Raw genomic sequence first — 11,971 nt, 5'->3', positions numbered from 1 at the left:
CTATAGAACTGTACCACACAGAGCAAACTCCAATATAAAATTGAGCTGATAGTAATATATCAACACTGGTTCATAATTGTAACAAATGTATCAAACTAATGGAACATATTAATAATAGGCCAGAAGAGAATTGAGAACTTTCACCTTTTACACTGTCTTCCCCATGAGGAGAGGAGCCCACCTGAAAAGCACTGCAATCATGGTCAAGTTCCCAGTGAGTCAACTTGTGAATGGACAGTCAAGAGAAAAGAAGAATCCAAAAGAGAAACATCAGAGAACGGCTGGGGTCTGTCATTGGATCTTCTATCATCGCAGTTCTAAATCTGGCTTGAATAAAGCTGGATTTACAGAAAGCCAAGGGGGCAACTGGAAGTTGTCGACATCCAAGTATAAATTTAGAGCTATGAGTTGGGGGGAGGGAAGACCAGATTCCCTTGAGTTGTGTTTCGATGCAATATAAGTATAAAGATCATCTTGGATTCTCTCTGCCTTCTAAAAACCATAGTTACAATGTTAGAAGAGGAAGAAACTCAGGTACAGAAATTGTGTTTTAATAGCCTAAACGATGGTGCTTGGGAGTCATGGTTCTAAAGGTACCAAACAAGGAAGCCAAAGTTCTCAAACTGCTGCATAATTTGACAAGGAAAATCTATTTTTGTCTTCTGATCTACATTTATAACCTAAGTCAAGTAAATACAATCAGATTATTTTTAGCATGTTTATCCAGTCTGTTATGCACTGTGGTTCCAGATGTGCAATAATTTGTGTAACAGTTTATTCTCAAGTATGCCTTAAGCAGAACAAATTTTTTTCTATATAGTTCCTTGCCTTAATAAATAAGTAATATAAATTTAAGCAAACTTCTATTTTGTATATTTGTAAACTATAAAGTAAAAAATGAACATTTTATAGAGTTTGTATTTTGCATACTCAAAGTAAAAATTAAGTTTTAAATAAAGCTATAACATTTTATCTGCAAAACAAAAACAAAAAGTTATGACTCTACCATATGATGTCTACAAGAAACTCACTTCAAATATAATGATATAAGTAGATGAGAAAGATGAAAGAAATATATCATGAAAACACAAACCAAAGGAACGTAAGAATGACTATATTAATATCAGACAATGTAGACATCAGAGCACAGAAAGTAAATAAAAGGGTTAATTCACCAAGAAGACAAAAAAAACACAAAACTCAATATTTATGCACCTGAAAACACAGCTGCAAATAATGAGGTAAAATCAGATGCTCTGGAAGAAGAAACAGAAAATTTTTGTATTCCTAATTTTTGTAAAAATCTTCAAATTCCTCATAGTAACGAACAGAACTAGTCGACAGAAAACTAGCAAATAGATAGAAAAACTAAACAATACCACCAACTAGATCTAATAGATATTTACAAAATATTCCACTGAACAACAGCAAATGCATATGGAATATTCACCAAGATAGATCATATTCTGGGTCATAAAAAAAGCCTTAACAAATTTGACATCCTAAGTATGCTTTCTGATCTTAGTAGAATTAAACTAGAAATCAATAACCAAAGATAACAAGAAAATCTTCAGACACTTGGAAATTAAACAGCACACTTCTAAATAATCCACTGGCCAAAGAGTAAGTCTCCAGGGAAATTAGAAAATAGTCTGAACTGAATGAAAATAAAACTGGGAAATAGAAGAAGGAAAATCTTGTATCTGAGTGACGGTGTCGATTAAGCAGTCTAAAGCCCTGGGAAGAGAGAACTTTTATCTGTTTAAGCTGTTTACTTTCTAGTGTTTTAAAGGCGGTGCTTTAAATTTTGACGTTAGCTGCAATCATCTCCGACAAAATAGAGAAAAGCCTACGAATAGAATATTGAATTTCCTCTGTGAGATTGCTACTTATAACACAGTAGGGCCAGGCAACCTGCTTGCTTTGCAGGAACTGGCTGAATATCAACGAAAAGACACACAGTCCAAGAGGATCACGTGGGTGTGATGTCTGGCAGAGCCAACAGAATTGAGATCATAACTTCCCTTGTGAAAGCACTCTTCACAGGAACATGTCACAGAAGTCAAACAATTAAAGCGAATCCTAGAGATGTAGTAGAAACGAGGGAAGAACTGTGAATCATTTTCTTCTAAACAAAGAGACCAGTGGGTAAACTGTGCTTCTAGATTTCTTGCTTCAGATTTCCCAAAAGTAAGTTCATTGTATTTTTTCCAGTTTTTTGGTATGTTTTTTATTTTTTCTGTTCTGTGGGTTTTTATTTTTTTCCTATTTCAAAGTTATAGATAAGGCTTTATGAACTAAATGTCAATCATCTGCAGAGAAACTATTTTGAAAATCAGTGGGCTGTTTTGAAATTTTTTGATACCTGGTATTTAATCTTAGATAGATAAAAGCATTGAATTAAAATATACATTTTAAAAAATTATGCAACTATTATATTGTTTTAAGCCAGAAACCAAATGTGGGAAAAAGTTGAAATTGGCTAACAAATTTGTTGTGGAAAACTTTGAATCTTGAGAATTGATCTGTAAGCCTGGGTTGTTCTTAAAGGCATAGTCATTTACTTTTATTGCATAATAATTTGGGAGCATTTCAGATAACTGTTATTCTGACTTTCAGATTGTTTACCAAGAACATTTTTTCATTGTCCGTATCTCTCACTCTCAGGCTGTAGGAATTTTAGACATGTAAGATGCTTTCCAGAATCTTTTACTCTTTGGATACTGTGAGTTGAATCAGAATGTAAAATATGTAGCTTTTTCTTATCACAGTACTATTTTAAATGCACATTGTGGTAAGCAGAACTTTCCAGGGTTTTTTTTTTTTATGCTTCTATACTGTAAGAATTTTGTTTTGAATTTAACAATATGAGAGGAGAAAAATCAGAATCATTACAATTTGAAACTATTTGCCATATGTTTAGCAAAAAAAATCATTTGTTGTCGGTCCTTTTATAAACTACAGAAAGTGCCTAAATTGGGAAGAAATAAAGTACAATGGAAAATCTAAGGGGTTGGAGTCAGACTGAAGACTCCATGCTACCTAGGGCTGGAGCTGATTTCACAGTGAGGAGATCACTTTCTTGGCAAGTTCAACCTCCTATCCAGCCCTGCACAGTCACCTTAAAAGTATCCACTCTGAATCCTCTGCACTAAGAAAGAGGGGATCCTCAGCCCCGTCTCACCCTGATCTAATGCTGTTTTACTCTTGGAACTCTTTCCCTCCTTCTCTCTACCCATCGGCTTCCTGACCTCTTTACTCCATGTGCTTCTACCTTGAGTTGCTCTCAGCCTCATGAAGCTGCCATGTGTATGTTCTTGCTCTGGTAATGCTCCCTGAAGCTTCCCTAGCTATTGTGGAACTGGCCCCCGGACACTTTACCTGAGCTTTGGAGGAAATAGCACCATCCTGTGCATGCTCCCGTCCTATGAGTGGGATGACAGCTTCAGCTCCACTCCTCATCACTATGGAGGAGCTCATGCCAGCCATGTGGTTTCCATCCCTGACCAACATGCCATGCACATAGAGGGAAGAGACCCCGTGCTTAGCGGTCAGGACTTAAGATCCTACTGACAGCCTTCAGGGTAGGGCTGCTGGCTTTGAGCTCAAAAGTCTTGACCCGTTCATGCAAGTCATGTCCCTGGCATGCTTCCCAGAGAACTCTCTTTACTTTTTATAATTCAGCTTAGATACCCCTTTTTCTTCCTCAGGAAAGACCTTTTGAGAGCTCTTAAGTCCCACAATTTTAAGAAGAAGCTCAGCAAATCATATTTGTTTAGTATTGGTTGATTGGGGCTATGGAAAGAGGTAGCTTTATTATTAGGCATAGAGGCATCTCCTTCTGAGAGATATTTTGCATCTCTGCTGCTGCAAAAAAAAGTATGTATAAATTCCCCTACTAACTTCCCCCCCCCACACACACACGCACACACACAAACGCACACACACAAACACACAGGTTTTTTATTCAAGGTTGAATATGCTAAAACCATGATTTGCTGCTTCTACTAGGGAAAAGGGGTGGTCTGCTGCTGTACTCTGCTCTCTGGTTGCTGATGCATTATCTACGGAAGAATAATGCTGCTCTCTGCAGGCAATTTTAGGTAAAGTCCAGAGTATGTTTTCACAGTGGACTAGACTACACACAGGACAGAGAGTCCTGGGTTTTTGATCTAGCTGAACCCTGTCCAAGCCCAGTTCAGGTGGAGTTTCTACTCCCCACCGCAAGCACAAGCACAAATATATCACCGCCTCTCCACAGAAACCTGAATAATTCATTGGCAAACCTAATTAATGATTGGTGATAAAAAAATAAACCTACTTTGCATGTACTTTAAATTTAAAATTGAATCACATTTCTATACAATAATAACCAGAATGATCAGGTTGGAATTCAGCCGAGAGTTAAGGTATCTGGAAGGCATTTGTTTGTAAAAAGAGAATAAAGATAATAAATTATGTTGTTTTCATAAAATAAGTTATAGTTTCCTAGGAAAGTCCAAAATTTAAGAATAACCATTAAAGAAATATAAATACCTTCTATGTCTTTGGGGCAGGGAGAGGAAGAAAATTTTGTCAATTCTATATAAAGTAAGGTTATAGACAAAACTAGAAGCAGGTTTAACAGGACAGATCATCTCAAACAAAATGTATACATGATTTAATTTACTTCTTAAAATATAGTTATCTATTAGTATGGATTTCTAAACATAAAGCAGCTATGAATTTTCCATACATTAATCAAATATTTTAAAAACTCTGCAAAAGGTTAAAAATAACCAGATACATACATATTAGACAAATATTATCCTAAAAAATTTAGTGTCTCTTCACTATTATTAGAAATAGAAGCAACCGACCATTGAAACATGAATAAAGCAATATTTATGCACCTAACCACTTAAACTTTAAATGCATATGCTAAAAACGAACGTACAATAAAAAATTGCCAAACCTATTATTAGGGTAAAAATTTTCAGTGGAACTCTATTGTGAAATGATTTATCTAGTAAATACAACACTAGAAAGGATGTTGAAGATTTGAAAAACACTATTAAAAAGATTGAAGAGATACATAAACACTTAACCTAAAAGCTGATTTATATGTATTTCGAGCACACATGGAACATTTCCAAATATTTAAATATGCTGCACCATGAAAGAAGTCTTAAGGAATTTCAAAGAAGCAATACCTTACAGAGAAGTTTGTTCTCTGATTGCAATGTAATTCTTAGGAATCAAGAATAGAAAGTCACTAAAAACAAAGAAACTTTTGGTGTCTTTCAGTGGAAGCTAAAAAGGGCATTCCTAAGTACTTTATATCCAACACTCAAGGCCTCCTACGGTCTAGGCTCAGAACTGGCACATGATTACTCTCACCTGCTTCCTCTGAATAGTCTGTCTTTATCGGAGGAACTCCAAAGTTGCCAGAGAAAGGCTGTGGACACAAGCGGAGGTGAAGAGTTGGGGCACAACTGCCACCAATTGACTACATGTGATAACCTATCCAGTTCCAGAGTTCGTGTTCTTAACCACTGTGCTGACGCTAGTCAACCATTTAAGCCAAGAAGCTGACAGAAAGCAGCAAAGCAAACATCCCCAAAATAGTATAAATGAAACCATAATAAAGTAAGAGTAGAAAGTAATAAAGTAGGAAACATAATGAACAATTAAAATGATGAAACAGTAACACTGCTTTTTTTTTAAAAAAAAAGACTATTAATAAGTTCAACATTCTAGCAAGACTAATCAATAAAAATAGAAAGAACGCTAAAAAAGAAAAAAATGCACACATATATTATAACTTTAAAAGTATTGAAGTGTTTTAAAGTATTTTCCGTTATATTATACATATTTTGAATTAATCACATCTTTATGTATTAGATCTAAAAACTTAAACATAACAGATACTTTTGCAGGGAAGATTACCCAAACTGCATCAAGGTAAAATAGATAATCTGAATAAACCAATTACTATCAATAATTAATTGACAGTGATTAATTAATTAATTGAATCAATAATAGTAATCTAGCCCATCCTCATCCCAAAGGCATCATGTTCACATTTTATGAGCAAGTTTACTAGCTTTCTAGCATCAGACCACCCTAGGTGTTATGATCAGTACTGGACACTTTTAAAGAGCGATTTCTACCCATAGTGAGGCTAGCATAACACTGAGGCTAAAATTAGACAAGGACAGTGGATTAAAAATTAAATTATAGTTTGCTGCAACTTATTATTATAAACAATTCCAAGTAAAATACTGGCAAATTCAGTTCAGTAGTATTAAAAAAAAATACCTTATGGCAAATTATAATATTTGCTGGAAAACATGAGAGAATATACCAATCTAATTTGCACATTAGCAGATGATACCAGATATAATATAAAAGGATATGGGAAAGTATCTACTAAAATGTAAAATTTATCCATGAATCAAAACTTTAGGAAAGTAGAACAGTAGCTGACATTTATCCTAATAAAGACTACCTACAAAAACACATAAAGAATGTCACTTCTAATAGTGAAAATTTTATGTATGAAAAATGTATTCTCAAATCAGGAAGATGACAAAGATACTTTTTCAATTTGCACAATGATCTTACCCTATGCTTTAGGACAAGAAAGGATGTAATAGATGAAAGGGTTATTTTGAGATGATATGATTGTCTTATAACAATACAGGAGAATTTACTTTTTAAACGTCATACTAATTAGGGAATTCATTGATGTTTTTAGATACAAGATTAACATACGAAATCAACAGCAGTTCTACAAATCAGTGATTACCAATGCACAAAAGTAATACACCAAAATTCTAGTCACAAGCTATACTTTGTGAGTAATTCCAATATAAGTATTCAGTGAGCCTTCTGTAGAAACTCAAAAAAAGGAACTATTATTAAAGCATATGAAATAGTAACTGAAACAAATAATGTCCATGTAGAAGAAAACTCAATACCACAAAAATGTCAATTTTTCCCAAATAAATTAATAAAATTAATTGCAATTGCAATTAGATCTTTATTCATTATGGAACTTGCCAAAATGTTCCCAAGATTTATTTAGAAGAGTGTATTAGTTAATATAAATTAAGCTGTGACAATAAACCTAACCAAAATAATTCAGTGGCTCAAATACAATAGAATACGATTTCTTGCTCATTAAACCATCTAAGACATCTGCTTCTGGTCAATGATTGGTTTTCCTCCCATGAGGAGTTAGGAAAATAGGTTCCATCCATCTTTTGGTCCTGCTGTTTCCTAAAGCACCCAGCTAGCAGAAGGGAAAAGAGGGCATAAAGAGAAATACCTATTTTTTAAGATTATGACTGAGAAATTGCACATATTTTTTCTGCTCCTATTCCATTGGCTAGAAAGCAATCTACATTGTGTGTCATTGTGAACAGATTGTAGCTTCGTGCTCAGAAAGAAAAACAAATAAATTCTGTTGAAAAGCTAGTAGTCTTTGCCACAAATAGTAAGGTTCTAGACTAGCCAAGACAATTTAGGAAAAAAAAAATGAGAACCAATTTTTAGCATTTATAAAGGTACATTATGAAGTACTAGGAGCAAGATTTGTGTGTAAGAAATATACAAAGAGATTAATTGAAAGAATAGAATGTTTCAAAATGTATACACACATGCATATGTAAAGATATATGCATACATACATATACACATATATCTGATATTTGAGAGAGAAGGCCTATAAATAAGTAATGAAAGAAGCAATGGTAAAGTAATTGGTGTTGGTACAATTTGCTTGACAAATGCAAAAAAAAAAAAAAAATCACCGTGCCAACTTAGTTCACTGTCTTACATCTTACACAAAAATAAACTCAGATGTATTAAAGAGGTGGCTGTGAAGAACAAATCTTTGAAACTGTTAGAAGAAAATAAAGGAATGTGCATTTATGCCTTCCAAAAAGGGAAGTGTTTCCTAAGTGAGACACACAAAATACATAATCACAAAGAAAAAGGTTATTAAACTTGACTATAACAAAATTAAAACTTGCATATGATAGAATAAGAGATAAGCCAATTGGAGATTGACAAAGCTAATGAACTGGCAACAAATAAGTATCTGGAGTACGTAGTAAACTCCTACAAACAGGTATGACAAAAAAATCCAACTGAGTAAAACAAGCTTTTCACAGAAGAAATCTAAGCAGCCATTCCTATGAGAAGATTCTCAACATTTATGGAAAGCAAGGCCAAACAAATTCAAGTAGTGAAATACCCTCCCCTCTTCAAATTGGCAAATATGTTTGTATGTTTCTTTGTGCTTACTGTGGGTCTGGGGAGCTAAGTTGTTTTCTTGTTGTTGTTTAGTTTTGTTTTGTTTTCTGTGTTCCTGTTCCACTCTCAACTTTTTTTTTTATTTTATCAATATACAATATAGTCGATTTTCATGTCCCTTTCCCGATTCCTCCCTTTCCCTTCCCTCTCCCCCCTCCCACCCATCAACATCATATCTGTTCACTTGTCTTAACAAGTTCAAGGAATTGTGATTGTTGTATCTTCTTCCCCACCCCCCACCCCTGTTTGTGTGCGTATTTATTTATTTATTTTTAGCTCCCACCAATAAGTGAGAACATGTGGTATTTCTCTCTCTGTGCCTGACTTGTTTCACTTAATATAATTTTTTTTCTAAGTCCATCCGCGTTGCTGCGAATGGTAGTGTTTCGTTCTTTTTTATAGCACTCTCAACGTTTAAATGCCCCCATGCACCTGAGCCACAAAGGCAGACCATTCTCTTACCCCTACTCCATCAATAGAATGCTGCATCTTTTTGCTCAGTGCAATGCTTGAAGTATGCATAGGGGGAATTCTAGATTCCTTCCTCCAGTCTCAGTGTTAGACAATTCCTGTGGATCTGGGCCTTGAGGTGGGCTTCCTCAGCATTCTTCCTTTTCCTGCAAAACAGCCAATTCCCACCTTGGATCTACCCGGAGGTCTTAGGCATGTGAGAGCTCCCTCTTCCTTCCTGTGGTGATAGCCTATCTCTGCTTTGTATCCATGCTGGGTCCCTCAGCACCATCTTGTCTTTGCTCAGAAACTTCAGCTTAGCTTTGCTTGGAAACAGGAATGGCAAGCGTTCCCACCCCATCCTCAGCGGTAGACGGTGGTTGCTTTTTACTTGATGCAAAACTTCTCATGGGGGAAGATGGTTTTCTTCCTCTCCCTCAAGGGAAAGTGGCTTTTTGCTTTCACTCATTTCTTAGCAGCAGTATAAATTTACCTGGAACAGGATCAGGGTCAGGGACGGGAAAATTTACAGACTGTCCTTCAGTAGCAGTTGGCTTTTGCTTTAGCCCCTTCCCAAGACACAGGCCCTGTAGGGCTAACAGGGATTCCTGTCCCTCCACCAAGGCTTGCAGCTTTCACTCTTAGGAGAAAACGTTCTGAGACATGGGCAGGTTTTGTGGCCTGTGAGCCACTGAGAGGTCTCTCAGATCTGTTGTTTTGCACCCCTTATTTTTCATGAGTACCCAATGGGGCCCGGGGACAAGAGTTGCCAACTCTTGGAAACAACCGTGCTAGTCCACACGCAGCATTTAAAGATGCATTAAGATTTCAGCTGCTTTCTTCTTACCCACTTTTATAGTGGTCAGGTCTTTCTCCAATACTTTATCAAAGGTGAAACTGTTCATGGGTCCCCTCTATTCTTGGAGAAGACTTTCACCCATTGTAATTCAGTTCACCTTGTTGCTGTGATCTCAGCTCTTTGGTAGGCTGAAGAAAAGTTATGATTTTATAGATCATCTGGCTTTGTCTCATTGTTAGGAGAGTAGCAATGGTCTCTGGAAACTTTACACATCATAAGTGAAAGGGGAATCTAGGAAATCCTATAGAGAATGACAATATTAATCATTGGTGAGCTTCTTACGGTAGTACAAATTGCTACAATGATTTTGGAGAACATATAGATGTGTATGTGTATATGTGTCTATCTGTGTACAGGTACATATATGCCTGGCGACTCTGGTGACTCTAATGCCTCTGCTTAATAAACATAAATACATTCTTAAAAATGGGAACAAGAAATAAATGTCATTTTCAAATCTTCTTTTCAATCTTTACAATCTTTTAGGTCCTAAACTCTGGTGACTTTTCTACCTCAACTTTCTAATTTTTCATAGAAGGAAAGTGAAAATTAAGTCTCCTTTCACTGGGGAAAGAAAATTTTGTAGTCATTTCACAACAAATTAATATACAGAGCAATGACTTCTGCTAGATATAACAAACATCCCATTCAATTGCCTTAAATCAATTCCCAAAATTGATTATTTGCTCAGGTTCTAAAACAAGGTAAATATTAGAGAGATGTTAAGATGGGTGTACAAGGATGTATTTATTGAACCTAAGAGAGATCTGTGTGTGTGTGTGTGTGTGTGTGTGTGTGTGTGTGTGTGTGTGTCTGTGCACACGTGTGCACATGTTGGTCTAGGTGCAACAGGAGACTGAAACCACACAAACTAAATAAGGAAAATTTAATATAGATAATTATTAAATATTGGTAGGAAAATAACTATAAAGATGGACTGAGAGCTCAAAAGGATATCTTAGGGCTGAGAGAGAATATCCAAGGAAGTACAAACTTGTATGGGAAGATAATATGTTGAAAAGTTGGATAAGATGTGCGCGCATGAATGGCAGAGAATCCTTAATGGCAAACGATGGGCACAAGGACTGGAGTGCACTGCCTTTGCAATAGGTTAACCAAAGGAAACAAAGCTCTGGGTAAAGGGATTCGGCTGTCTGGGGCTCCCAGGTACACCACTGCTCCTACATCAAGAGGTAGAGAAAACACACAGTGAAACCTACACCATCTAGGAATTTGGCACTGGAGGGAACCACTTAGTCTGAGCAGTAAGGAAAAAAAAACATTCTGTAGAAACTTGGTATAAATCACTCTGATACACGTAAGGAGAGCCTCTTCTTCCAGAATCTCTCTTCAGTCCTCGACAAAACTTAGCATCATGCCTGGTGGAAAACAAGAAAGAAAAATACTTAAAGGGACCAGATCAATTTTCATAGAGCAGGCTATGAAGAATGAATTTTGAGCTGAGAGGCTAAGAGGCATTAAATCGATATTTGGTGCAGTGGATTACAAATAAATGATGAAGCAAAGAGTCTGGAAGTGTAGAAAGAAAGGGACCGGGGAAGTAATAAAATGCTCACTTGGGAACACTCAGATTCTAAGTACGCATTCGAACACTGGAGTTACTAGGCTACTCTTTTTTGTTTGTAGGATATTTCTTCTTATTAAGAATTTCATATTAACAGCATCTTGTCCCTTCTTTCTCATTAAACAGGGCAAGATGAGTAAGACAGAGATAAGTGTGTGTCAACAAACTTGTGCCTTATCATGCAAGAACTTCCTTAAAAAATGGAGAATGAGAAGAGAGTCCTTAATGGTATGATTCAATGTCTATGTCACTTTGTGTTTATGATAGGAAAATGTGTATCACCTGGGAGATATCTATGCTTTGAATACCTCCACCACCACCAAAAGCAGTGAAATAAAGCACCTTCATACATGTTCCTCAGACCATGAATATGTTTGAAGACATTTCAAATGACATAGGCCCATAAATTGAGGTCTAAAAGCACTGAAGTAGGTCAGCAATTAAGAAGTCAAACAAAATGTTTTAAAAGCCAGTACCTTCTACTAATGTTTCCACTCATAGATGCTAGGGTTAAGATACTGGTATTGCAAAGATAGGCTAAACAAATCAACCCACAGAAACAGGCAACTAGCATTTTCTCTTTGTGGTCTCTTTCTCTTTTAAAAAACAATTTATTTTCTTCAAAAATAATAGGAAAGTTGGAAATGTATAAAGTGCCAAGAATAAAATTAACATTAGCTCTTAAGATCCTATCACATAACAAAAATCCTGGTTAAACTTTGGTATCTTTTTAAAATCAGAAGATATAGCTTAGGTAGCATTTCTAACTAAATTGG

The 11,971-nt window shown here is 35.8% G+C and overlaps 1 protein-coding gene across 1 annotated transcript in view; it reads left to right on the top strand.

The window, feature by feature from the left end:
- The first annotated feature begins 2,114 nt into the window (after positions 1–2,114).
- Positions 2,115–11,971, top strand: part of ABCA8 (ATP binding cassette subfamily A member 8) — an 86,508-nt gene continuing 76,651 nt past the window's right edge. The window contains exons 1-2 of the mRNA XM_063080286.1: positions 2,115–2,190; positions 11,322–11,423. Coding sequence (XP_062936356.1) covers positions 11,328–11,423 — 96 coding nt within the window. The 5' untranslated portion in view covers positions 2,115–2,190; positions 11,322–11,327. The remainder of the gene's footprint in view (positions 2,191–11,321; positions 11,424–11,971) is intronic.

The sequence above is a fragment of the Cynocephalus volans genome, chromosome 16 (assembly GCF_027409185.1).
Source record: "Cynocephalus volans isolate mCynVol1 chromosome 16, mCynVol1.pri, whole genome shotgun sequence".
In the NCBI taxonomy this organism is placed as follows: domain Eukaryota; kingdom Metazoa; phylum Chordata; class Mammalia; order Dermoptera; family Cynocephalidae; genus Cynocephalus; species Cynocephalus volans.
This window is presented reverse-complemented; position numbering and strand designations above follow the sequence as displayed.